Source organism: Mus caroli, chromosome 3, assembly GCF_900094665.2.
Source record: "Mus caroli chromosome 3, CAROLI_EIJ_v1.1, whole genome shotgun sequence".
NCBI classification, from domain to species: Eukaryota; Metazoa; Chordata; class Mammalia; order Rodentia; family Muridae; genus Mus; species Mus caroli.
The window spans coordinates 147,801,545-147,815,104 of NC_034572.1; the positions used below are offsets into that span (position 1 = coordinate 147,801,545).

Genomic DNA, 13,560 nt, shown 5'->3' on the forward strand with positions numbered 1-13,560 from the left:
TTATGTCACTTTTGTCAGGGACCTTTTTCTCAGCATCTGATTGACTGAGACAGAGGGTACAGAGTAGAGAAAATGCTGGAACACCTAGTGCTTTTTATGTTTTAGACAAAAACAGACTTGACTGTGACAGAAAAGCAGAGGCCACGGTATCCATAGCCCAATTCTGGATAGTTTTAATTTGTTACAAATAAAAAAATGTTTAATATGTTCCCCATAGAGTTAAGTTTTAAATGAGATATTGTGAACATCAGAATAAGATCAGAAAAAAGGAATTGTCTGATCTCAAAGTATTTATGACATAATGGGATTGAGGCACACAGTGAGATGGTGAAATGGTAGAAGCACCCATCATGGCACAAGGTGGCAGGCTGTGGCCATCTGCGCAACACAGGCAGGGAGGGGTAGCCTCAAGGAGGGCATCTTCAAGCTGCAATGATGAAGATTGCTGAAATAGGTATGGGTGGCTGATTCATGCTTTGACAAGAATGAGGAGTGGGCAATAAAAACCAATCAGGCAGAGGGCAGTGGCTGACAGATTAAGCATTGTGTGTCAATAGGGCATCCTATCTATTCTAGAACATCTACAGTGTATCTTTTCAGGGCATTTTGTGAAGAGTCAATTTGAAGTTTGTAAGATTATCCCAAACATTCCAGCATTTTGGCCTAAGGAGTTAGTGGTATCTTTAGTCATTGAGACTACAATAAATTCTTCACATAAGTTTTGTAATCTAAAGTGTACACATGAGGAGAATGAGACCCCTCAGTTCAAAACCACTGGGATGCAGGATAAAAACGTAATTTTGCTAATAGCATTAGTATCCAGGATAAAATTCCTCCCTCTGTTGGAGGTGATAGAGAATTGCTGATGGTTTCAAAGCACTACATGAAGAAACTCAAGCTGGCAGAGGGCAGGAGGTGCATGGAGAGGTGGGGCAGGAGAGAAGTTAAAGAAGGAAATGCTGAAAGAGGTCAGAGTTGGATGTATGGACTGAGGTTCTGTTTCTCTACTACCCTACGTGTGTGTGTGTGTGTGTGTGTGTGTGTGTGTGTGTGTGTGTGTGTGTGTGTGAGAGAGAGAGAGAGAGAGAGAGAGAGAGAGAGAGAGAGAGNGAGAGAGAGAGAGAGAGAGAGAGAGAGAGAGAGAGAGAGAGAAAGAGAGAGAGAGAGAGAGAGAGAGCGAGTGCTGGCACTAAGGACTACATAAAAGGTATACATGGAGTGGAGACAAGGAACAAAATTTAGGGTCATTTAAAGCCTGGGGAGGATTGTGAAAGTAGCTATGAGTTGACCAGGGGAAAGGTTAAGGTAAAGAAAGTTCTATAGATAGACAAACAGAAGGGAAGATTAGAGTGGAGGACCCGACCTATGTCTTCAATTCATTGAGCTACCATAGCACACAGTTCCATAATTCCAGGAAAATGAAGTGTGAATCGAGAATTTTGTACATTACATTCACATTGTATAGGTTGAAATATGTTCCCAGGGCACTAGGCAAGCTATTTAGAGGAGTCCTTGTATTGCTAGCGATTGATCCCAAGGGTGTCTGTTTCAGAGCTTTGAATCCTACATCCCCAGTGTCTTCTCCTGGACAGCTAACTGGGTCACACACTATTCTCAGAGCTGAGCCCCACGCAAACCCTAATTGGTTTTCGCATCTGAAAGGTTGTTCATCACTTTGTCATTTCTAAATTTAACATGATGTAATCCATGCACAAGATGGGAGATTTCAGACCCTGTGGGAGGAGAAGTGCCACATGCCGAGTTTCTAAATATATCTGGACACAAAATATTTTAAAAGACGCAGAACTTCAAGAATGGTTTCCTTAATCTCAGATTTTACTCAATTTGTGATTTTTGTACTGAATTAGCTATTTCCTCTTTTTCATGGAGGAAATACCTGACAACTTTCTACCTTGAAAAATTCTTTTATATAGGAAAAAAATGTTAACCATAACTAAAGATAAGTATACATACAAACAACGGAAACCTATACTAAGCCAAGAGTTTTTAAATTTCAATCTTCTGGATGTTGACACCACAGCATGGTTGAGGAGCCCAAGTCTCTACATTAGTGGGGAAGCACAGCCGAAGCCTTGCCCACATTTTTCAAAGTCATGGTGGCACCCATGCAAAATTACACTTTCCTGTGTAATTGGGTAAGTTAGCTTTGAGGCTCAGTGCTCACAGGCCCAGAGACTGAAGTGGCACAAATACTCATCCTTTAGAGCATCCTTGGTCAAAATCGGATATTGGCAAGGTCTCTTCCACTTGTGCCAGAACTTGAATCTCCTCCCACAGAGAGACCAGCAGGTTAGCACCATGTCTTTCTTTCAGTTTTACCTGCTTTGCTGTGTTGCAGTTACTCACAACCTTCAAGGTGTCACCATGATGAGCTCTCATTGGCCCTGGACACTGGTCCTTTCTGAGTTTCCCAGATGATTTTAACATGCAAAGTTGGGAACCACTCTAGGCAGGTAGCCCCAGTTCCTACATCCTTGGGCTCTTTCACTTTAAGGACTGACTCCCTTCTACAGCCTTTAGAAAACAAGCTGAAAATGCAGGATTGTGAGGAATGCTTGAATCCATTCCTTGATCATCTTCCAGAACAAACTGGGACAAGTCCAGAAAACACAGCATTGGCAAAACACAATGAGCTTCTGGATCCTGCTGCCTCCTGTGCCGGGGGAATTTAGAAAGCACAGCAGAGGCCCCCATGGGAATCCAGCCGGGCCACCTACTTGATCTCTCAGGAGAATTGCTTATACTTTCTGAGTCCATTCTTCATCTTAAATAACGGAAAGGTCTGCCTCTCAAAGCTTAATTACACAACTATTTAGACAGCATTTAAAAGAGTGTCCTGCATTTCACAGGTGTTCCATGGTGGCAGATATTTGAATAGAACATTGGAAGGAATAGTCAGAGCCTGTTCACTGACTCCACTGTAAATTCATAATGATTACCATATATCAAGCCAATTTATTCCATTTCCATTTTTTATCTGCTGTACAAATACTTTTTACTTAACACCCCTATGTCAGCCAAACTGCAAGATAGTTGAATGTAGCAATGCATAAAATGACACTATTCTTCTCTGGGCTCCTTGTACATTTTCAATAAGTGCTTCAGCATTATCTATATCATGATATAGATAGAGCATTTATCTATATCATGGATCTCAAATAATTAAGACTCTGTTTGCTAGGGTTGGGGCAATAAACAAACTGACCTTCTGTTCACTGACACTGTAAACAGGGACTAAGATGTTCAGAGAAATATGCAGGAAGGAAAAGAAGCCATAGTCCTACACCACAAAGGACAGCGAGTGGAGAAGACGCCGCTGAGAAAATGCAAGGAAGCTGCTTTAAGACCCACACCAGGCTGTGCGGTTGTCTCCCTACTGTGTCAAGAAGCCAAGCTCTTCCATCCAATTCCCCTTGCCCCACATGATGCTGTGCCTCTTGCTCTGTGTCAGTTTCTGAGTGGCGAATTCTTGGACTCGGCTACAGTAGCAGATCTGGATTCTGTGCAATGGGTCAGCCTGTCTCTGTCCACTGCTCACTGCTGAAATAGCACCCCTTTTTATAGCTGAATAACTCTGTAGTACATGGTACCTCTAACATGCTGTCTATCCATCTTTTGGCAGACACTTGAGTTGTTTCCATTCATGGCCATTATGAACAAGATTTCCATCAACACATGTGTATGGGGATTGTTCGTATGTCTGCTTTCAGTTTTGTGGGCTATATCCAGGAGTGGAATTGTTGAGATAGGAAGATGGGTGCTGCTCTGAATGTCTGGTCTCCATTACCAGAACTGACTCCAGGCTGATCTGTGGAATTCTTCCTTGAATTCCACAAGACCACCCTAAAATATATTCAATAATTTATAATGCTTCATCACTTTAGATCTTAGCAGATGTCTCTCTGGTGCCAGAGCTCTGCTGTTACTGACAACTTGCAGAAGAACCTAAACTAGCCAAGGATGAAAGTTTAGGTTTTTGTTCACAGTATAATGAAAATGGAATCTAAACTCTTGGCCAGTGTTTTCCAGAGGGATGTTCAGGCTCCACCAGACAGCATCATGTAGGTGACTGTCCAGATCTGGCACCGAAGTCTGAATTTACAGCAAGACCCTTGCTGACATCCACACTTACCTTTGAGGCCACCCAGTGTAGGACCTTGCATTTAGGGCGTATTCCAATTCAAAACGACTCCGTAAAGCTGCCACATGGCTCCGACCAGGCCCTCCTCGGCTCAGTAGGCAATCAGAAGAAGAGGAAGGTGACAGAGAGCCACTGCTGTTACTTGATGCGGGAGACATGAGCTGCATGGGGACGGCATGGAAGGCCTTGTTTACTAACTCCAACAGGCAACTGAACTGCAGCTTTCTTTTGATGGCTCCTAGTTCACCTTCATCTACACTTGCTTCTTCTCCTCCCCTCAACCTCTGGCTGTGAGATCTGCTCAGCTTCATCTACTTTTTCTCCCATTTCTATTTTGAAGCTGGTGTTATTCTTATTCGTATCTTCCCCAAACACAGTAAACCCAAGTTAAATGAACAAAACGTTATTCAGATGATTCTCATTTCATGGTCAAAAGATCGACAACCACATTCCTCATTAAGGTGATAAGATTCACTCATGGCAGAGATCCTTTCAATTGCAGCTGAAATATTTCCCTGAAGTAAAACAAATTTATACACCATCTTAGCTTCTTTTCTTGTTGCTCTGATAAAATACTCTGACAAAAGCAACTTAAGCGAGAAGAAAGGTTTGTTTTAGCTCACAGTTCAAGATACAGTCCATCTTGGTGGGGAATTCAGGGCAGCATGAGCTTGAAGCAGCTCTGAGATTGCATCCATGGGCAGGGAACAGAGGGATAACACATTCTGCTCAGATCATTCTCTCCACTTTATACAGACTAGGATCTCAGTCCAGGAATGGTGTCATCCAGTGTTAAAATGGATCCTCCCATAGCAATTAACATAAGACAACCAACACAATCAGGCACAGGTGTGCACAGGTATCCATTTCCCAGGTGACTTTAGATCTTACCAAGGAGACAACAGTAACCATCATATTGACTTTTGTAAGAATAGATCCATTTTGTAAGATGAAGCATGGTTTAATATCTAGCAAGTGTTTTTTTCCCAAGAGAACAAAATCAATCTCTTTGCTAACTGGCAGTCCTTTGGATTTTTGAAAGCAACCTGTGGGCTCACCCTGATGGGATCTTCTCATACTTTTGGTAAAAATCCTTGGTTTCTCCAAATGCTCCTCATAATATAGGATTTTAACTTATTCAGCCTTCTGATTGCTCTTCACTACAATGCTAGTTTCAGTTTTCATTATTCTTTTAATGACCTAGAGTTCAATTGGGTCCTTTTTTATTTGGTCATCTCAGAGCAGGAATGGTCAGACCTTTTGTTCTGCAATAGGAGAGCCTCCTCATGCTATATCTGCCTCTGAGCTTATTATAGCACTAACAATGTGACCTCGAGACCATGTCTCCTGTTCATCCTTTTACTATTGTTTCTATGGCTTTGGGAAGAACAGTGTGTTATTCCTTTCAGAATTATTCTTGTTCATCACGTGGTGTCATTTCATTTTCCAAGATATTATAGATTCTTGCCTTCAAATGTTTTCTGACCCTCTCAAACATTGTCACATCACCAGTGTGACCAGCAGGTCTCCCTTGACCTTGGTGTCAGGCTGACTAAGAAATTGGATAGCGGGGAGGACAGAGCCATATGAGATCCCAGAGCCTGGCTCATTAATTAGTGTAACCCATCCAATGAACTCTCTTTGCATATAGGTGCTTTGTCTTCTCTTCTTAGGTGAGAGTGTCCCAGAAGTCTTGATTAGTGTGACAAAACAAGCTTGTTTGCCAGATCCTTCCATCTATCATCCCTGTTTCTGGGTTGCCTTATTTACGGTTTCTATACCTGCAATGCAGCTCAGTGACCAAAAAGCCAGTTGGAGAGGAAAGGGTTTATTTGGATCACACTTCCATATTGTTGTTCATCATGGAAGGAAGTCAGAACAGCAACTCAAACCTGGAAAAAATCTGGAGGCAGGAGATGACTCAAAGGCCATCCATGAATGAGTGCTTCTTACTGGCTTGCTACTCCTCGATGCTCAGCCTGTTTTCTTATAGAACCCAGGACTAGCAGTCCAGGAGTGGAACTACTGACAATGGGCCGGGCCCTCCCCCATCAATCACTAGTAAAGGAAATGCCCTACAGCTGGATCTTATGGAGACATTTTCTCAGTGTAGGTTTCCTCTTTTCAGATAATACTGAAAAGTCTGTGTGTCAAGTTGCCATAAGAATAGCCACCACAGCTGATCCCATGACAACCTGACACACAAATAACTACTAAGCCATACCTTTCCTTTCTTATTTATCCCAACAACCTTACATTAAAAATGTGAATAACTTTAAAAGTCCCACAGTCTTTAGTAATTCAAACACGGTAACATTTCAGTCACTTAAAAAAAATCCAATCTCTCTAAAAATCCAAAAATCCCTTTTAAAAGTTCAAAGTCTTTCAATATTGGGTTCCTTTAAAAATTGAAATTAAACTAAGTACCTTCTTCAAGAAGGAAGAACCAGGGCACAGGCACAATATAATTAAAGCAATATCAAACCCCACCAATATAAGTACCTCAATGTGGGATTCTCTTTCTCTTTTCTGAACTCCCATAGAACATCTCACTGAGCTCTTTATACTCAACATCTTTTCTAGTCCAAAGAGCCAACATTCTTCCACAATCCTCCCCCAAAACATGGTCAGGTCTGTCACAGCAATGTGCCACTTCTTGTTCCAACTTGTCTTAGTGAGGGTCTCTATTGCTGCAGTCAAACACTATGACTAAATAGTAAGTTAAGAAGGAAAGAGTATATTTGGCTTGGACTTCCATATTCTGTTTATTATTGAGGGAAATCAGGGCAGAAACTTGGAGGCAGAAACTGATGCCGAGGCCACAGAGGGGTGCTGCTTACTGGCTAGCTACTCCTGCCTTGCTCACCCTGCCTGCTTTATGTAGATGGTAGGACAAGCAGCCCAGGGATGGCACCACTCACAATGGGCTTGACCCCTCTCTCCCATCAATCACTAATTAAGAAAATGACTTACAGCTAGATCTTCTGGAGGAATGTTCTCAATTTAGGTTTCTTTCAGTGACTCTAGTTTGTGTATCCAATTGACATAAGACTAGCCAGCACATGGGGTACTTCCTATCCCCATCTAATCCTGTCCCAGGATAGGAACAGCCTTGTCTGGTTAAAGTCTGTGAGTGACATGGGAGGATTCTTGGAGCTCAGACCTGAAGGTGTCTTGTAACAGCCAAGACCTCTAGAAGATGCCCTTATCAGGAGTCAGTCCTCAAGTCTCACACCAAGGAGCAGCTAATCTCCCCATATCCGTAACTTTCCATACCAAAAGGAAGGGAGGGGAGGATTTAAGTCAGAAGAATGCCCCCTTTTAGTGAAAGGCTTCCTCTCCAGAAGTTTCTGTGAAGAAGCAGACAGAATGACTGGGGCCTGCAAGCCTGGAAGTATTTCCCAATAGAGTGGGTTTCAGGAATGCCGAGATGGGATTTGTTGTAGGAAGGAAATGTTTCTGAAGGATTCTCTTTCTGATTTGTTGTGCAGGCTCATGGCCTCTGCCCCTTCCCTCTGCATGCGTATGGACCACAGTCTTGTGTGTGGTCCCTATATTTTCCCGTGCGTTTGAAAGATATTATTTCTGGATGGGTGCTCCTGTTTTAGCTCCTTTGCCTATTTTTAAATGCTATTTCATGATCAGGCATATAGCAAATTAAGGCAATTATTGAGAAAATTAAAGCAAACATCTCCTTGATGTTAAGGTAATTTTTCCCATTAGCCTGATTTTCAGCATCAATCACTTGGTGTCCTGTAAAGGCTCTGCCTTCCAGTGGATTTGTGCATTTTTTCAGATAGTGTCTTTCTTCTGTATTGAACACAAATGGACAATAGCTTTCTAGCAGGCTCACTGCTTCTGTACAAATTTGTAGAAAAAAAAAGATTAAATATTTACCTTCCAATATGCTTCTTATACTTACAAATCTTAAATATTTGTTTTATTTATTTATTTGTAATAAATAAATAAATAGACACTCCCATGTACACACACACTGTGTGGTGGTGTGTGTGTGTATGTGTGTGTGTGCCCATAGAGGCCAAGAATTATGGAAAATTGTGAACTGCCAGACACAGGTGTTGGGATCTAGATTCTAGGTCTCTGATAGAGTCATAGACACTCTTAGATACTCTTCTCCAGCCCCCATTCTTTTAATCTTTTCATTTTTTAAAACTTACCGATTTTTAAGCTTGGCATGACTGCAAACATTCTCTGGCCTGATTATTTTTGTAACCACCAAAATTTGATATGAATTTGCTTCTGCCCCTAGAGAAGCAGCAGTCTGCTTTTCCTAGGGGCATCATTGGTCAGCTACGTAGCAATGCAGTACACAGTCAGTTCTTGTCTTCAAGCGCCATGTCACTTAGTTCCCTGACTGCCTTTGTAACCTCCCTAGCAGGGATATTGTAGAGACTCTCATACCATTTCCTTTGTCTACCAAACCCTTGAGGAAATGTACTTTAAGAAATTACCCAGGAACCTCACAGGGATGACAGCCAGGACCTTACCATGCCCGGGACTGTTTAGTTGTGGATACTTCTTGACTTGTGGTTAAACCTGGACTTCTTTGTGTCTGTGTGCAGGTGTTGCTGGACCCTTCTTCCCATTGACCCAGCTTGAATTGTTTCATTTCATTTGTATATGTAATTGGCATGTCAGAGCTTCTAAGACCAAGTCTGACCCTCATGTACCTGTGATGTCTTGGCAGTTGTGAGCTTCTACATAGATGCTTCAGAGGGTGAGACTCTTACCTCCACGTTACACAGGCACTCCTCCAGTTTCCTAACGACTTCAGAGAACTCGGGTCTTCCCTGTAAAACAAGAAAGGACTATTTTTCTCCCTTAAGAATAAAAGAAAGGAAACGCTTTGGGTTTGAGAAATTGAGTATTTGCATTTGTAAAGAATGAGATTAGCAATAAAGTATATTTTTATTTAAAATGCACTTGTATTGAAGGGCTAATTGAATGTTCATTTACTGTTCATGGAGGGATGTTGAGTCTTTCTGTGATAAGAGTTTTAACTCAGAATTTGGAACTACATTCAGATAATGAAATAGTGGAAAATCTTTAATTAGCTTTGCATGTTTTTAAATGACAGGGTTTCTTCTTCAAAACAGAAGAATAAAAGTGAATGCTGAGAACTGTTAACCAACTCGATGCCTTACAGTGTGGTGTGGGCATCCCAGGAAGAACCCCTGGCCCTCACTTTGTAGTCAGCTTCAATTCTGGAATGACATCTCTTATTGACAGCCAAGGCCAGACTAAGGACCTCTCAACTCTGCCCTACTTTCAGATTTAGAGCTTTAGCTTCAAAACTTGCCACCGAAGATATTGGTTATTAGGAACTGCAATGCCATATAAGTTTGGTTAAGTGGTTATTGTGTCCGTTGTATATTTCAAGCCTTGTTCAAGTCACAGGGGATATAAAAATAAATGAGGAAATACAGGAAAAAATTCTTGAAATCTTGGAAAACGTTGGTCTCTTTTAAAGAAATAATATGTTTCCTTGTGTCAGATACTAAGGACTCTGCACCCTGCCACGTCTCCTTTTATGAAAGTTTCACTGCCAGGAGGGGGAGAGGCCCATTGAACGTGCGGGCTCAGCAGCCAGCTAATTTAGAACCGTAGCAGAACAATTTCTCCCTCTCTATCTATTCCTCCCCCGAGGACACTGTTGGCTCCGGAGCCTGCACAAATGGGAGCGTCGCTGGAGAGCTCAGTCCTGCTCCTCTGAGTTGGTGGGTGAGCAGCTGTGTCTTCCTTGCTGCTGCCTGTAAGGGTTTCTCCCTTTAGCACACCATGTTATCACCTCTTCCACACAGTCTGTTCTTTGGTGTTTTAACGACTGGTTTACAGTCAGGCTCTGCATGCTCAGTTCCTTTACTGTACATATTGAAAGTCCTAGCACCCTGGCCTACAGGCCCCTTGTCTCCTTCTCCCTAGTGAGTTTTCCCTCTCCGTTGACATGGGCACTCTCTCTTGGGTCCTATCCGAGTCTCATAAACAGGTCTATGAGGTTCTTCCGTGTTCCCCATCCTCCTCCGACATTACTCAGTCTATGCCAAGTCTCTTCCTTTGTGTGCCTCACTTGTAGAATTTTAGTTCTAACACTCTGAATACCTGGTTCTCCCGAGTCGTCTTATCAGGAAAAACAAAGCCTTCTCATTGAGACACTTTCCATAGGTCCTCAGGCACCATAGCATCATCTAACTCTCCACTTCCTGTATCTTACCAGCTTTACTCATCCCTTTCTTTGTCTTATATTTCACCACGGTTGGTTGGTCACTCCTGTTACCATTCTCACCCACAAAGCCCAATTTCCTTATCCTTTCTTGTCTTTGAATTCTCCTCAAAATGACGCCAGCCTCATCTTAAGACCTCATTCACCGCAGCTGGCCTCTTGCACTGCTGAGCAAGCCTCTTAAGTCTGGCCTATGCTTTGTCACATCGTGCAAACTCTTCTAGTTCTGTAGTTCCCAGGATGGCATCGCTCTACTCACCTGTTCCTCCCCACACATAGCCTTCATCCCTTTTGTTCCCGAGGATAGATGGACTTGCCTACCTTTACCTGCAGCTAGCTCTGTCCCGTATGTGTGTGTTCTGTGGTGTGTGTGCGTGTTCTGCCAGCAATTCTCTCCACTGTGTGCTTTACTTGACAGTGTTCATCCCACTGGCCTACAGATGCACAATGTTTTTCCCCATTTAAAAATCAGCAACAAAATAAAACTAGTATGTGGACGCTCAAGGATCCACCCTGCTCATCATCGGCTTGCTCACTTTTACCCACAAGATGCCCTAAAAGTTGACTAATCCTTCTGTCTTTGAACACCCCCACACCTTCACACCAATCACACTTTCTCTGCCAACATCTTCCTTGAGAGGAGAACAAATACCTCCTCTTTGGTCAGCTCAATATTATATTTCATTGTTCCTCTTACTTTTCATGGCATTAAGCACACTCCTTTGTCCCTAAGATGTCTTTTTGGTTGACTCTGAACCTTTCCCTGTCTCTGCCATTGGCTCTTTGGTTTTCTTCCTTCCCTCTACATTTTCAGTTGTCCCAGAATGATTTTATTTTGAGTCAGTTTGTTTATAAACTCAGCCTCTCAGCCTCTTGTCTATAAACAGGTGCCAGCTCTCTACCTCTGGTTCACTTCTCTCCAGCTATGAACTTGCCAGCTCCTTGCCCATAGGACCAGGAGAGAGGAGAGTGGTCCATGTCCCTCCTGGGCCTCTCTGGGGCTGAGCAGGATGGCGAGTGTCCACAGCTCAAAAGAAACACACCGAGCCAGGAGTCTTGTCAAAGCAGGAACTCAACTTTATGGCATCAGCCTCTATGTTTGGAACATAGGGAGGGAGATTTTTGGTGGGGTAAGATGATGTAGGAGCTGGGGAAGGGTGACAGAGCATATGGAGTGACTGACAGGGCCAATGGCAAAGCTCTATGTCAGCAATGACAGGGCAGAGGCAGGGCCAAACAGGTCTTGCTGAGTCACCCTGATAAGGAAGTGACTGAGAAAGTTCTCAAAACTCGAGCCAGGCTCAGATTGTCCTCAAGGCCCAAATCAGGGCCAAAATGGAGCACAACGTGAACTCTAACCTTTCTGGTTCAGTTAATAACAACAGTGTTTACTTACTAAGATCCTAAGCCACAGACGACCTGTGACTTCTTTCTTTCCTGTGTTTGCATCTAGTGTACTGTGAAGTTATAAAGATTCTCCTTCAAAGTTAATCTACAGCCTCCATGATCAACCTGCCCACTGATAATCATTGCAAGCACGGGGAAATTTTAAAGAAGATCCTGGAGCAAACCATGTAGAACCACAAGTCAAGGACACAAAGGAAGTCTTAACCTTTGTTCTCTTTTTAGTAATAACATTTATTCTGAGGCTAGATATCCCAAATGCATCACAGAAATTCAAATTCCTATAGTTTGAGTAATCAGAATTAAGAGGCCAGAATTCAGAACCATTGCAATAAAAGGCCCATTACTGTATAACAAATGACCCCAGATTTAGGAGTCTCTAGCAAACTGTATGTTTTAGACATTGTTTTACCTTGTTGTTTCTATGGGTCATGAGCCCAGCACAGATTAATTGGCTCTTTCTTGAGTCTCATCACACTGAAATCAAGGTGCTCGATGTAGGTAGCTCACAAACTGGATGTGTGGTTTTCTCCTTGCCAGCATGGGCTCATGTCTCTGACTGATTCCTCTGTGTTATACCTGAGAGGATAGTCCCCACAGGACAACCTTCCTCTAGGATAAGACAGAAGAAAACCAGAGATAGAACAGCTCCTTGTCTCTACATGTTCTGTGCATTCCCCTGCAGAGGGGTGATACATACATGTATAATGGGCAAGGATCTCATGGGTCATACTGGAACCCTGCTTGTCACAAGCAGGCAGTCAAAATCAAAGGGATGCTAGGGGAGGTGACTCCAGGATCCTGTGTGAACTACCTAAGCCCTGAACCACATACACACAGGCTATATTCTCTGTTGCCTAGTGAGGTCACATTTATGGATCATAAGGCCTTGTTCTGAATATTATCTCACAGTAGAATTGTCTGCCTAAGAGAAAACCTTCACACTCTGCAGCTCCAACTAATAAAACACATCCTTTTGGAATGTAAGTGATTCCATAAAATAGCTCTCCATCTTTTGCTAGATTCATTTTAGTCTCTCTCAGAACTGGGTGAATCCATATGAATACCTCTAGCTACAAGGTATTTTGAAGGTGAGCAGTGTCTTATTTATTCTTGTAGATTGATCATTGTCTCCTGGATAGGTTTGAGTTCACTTTTGTCAAGTCAAATTATATCATTAAAATAAAAATTTCATCCTCAACCTATCTCTCTGCTGTCAGAGCCACATCTTGTCCTGCTGACTTTACTAAAATATTCTTCTCTTAGTGCAGCTTTCTAAAAGCATGATCCAGACAGCAGCAGACAAGGTAATCATGTGAGCATGCACCTCAGATGAAGCAGTGCTTCTCGTGAAAGCTTGTAATCACAGCCCATCTCATTGGCATAAGTGAAAAGCCATGTCCTCAGCAGTCTTCCCCAAGACACAGAGCAACCTGTCGGGTGATCCCTGACCTACTCTTCCTCCTACAGATTCCCATCCGGCCACACCCAACCTGTGTACAGCTTACCACATCCATCTGGTGCATTCAACCTGTGCAGTCCAACACACCCCTCGCCTGTGACACGCCGTGCCTCTCATCCACATGAATCATCAATCTTCACATTCAGTTGTTCATTGCTTTGTGCCAGTGCACAGTCCGTACACTTGAAGAGGCAGGGCTCTACATACATCTCCATCCCCAACGTGTAAGGGCCATGATCAGGGACTTGAATTGGAAAATGTCACTAAAAAACTCTTTTTTTTTTTTTTTTT

The 13,560-nt window shown here is 42.7% G+C and overlaps 1 protein-coding gene across 1 annotated transcript in view; it reads right to left on the reverse strand.

Moving 5' to 3' along the window:
- Tnni3k (TNNI3 interacting kinase) overlaps positions 1–13,560 on the reverse strand; it is a 259,531-nt gene that overhangs the window by 36,533 nt on the left and 209,438 nt on the right. The window contains 2 exon segments of the mRNA XM_021157700.2: positions 4,154–4,323; positions 8,914–8,973. Of these exon segments, the coding sequence (XP_021013359.1) occupies positions 4,154–4,323; positions 8,914–8,973 (230 nt within the window).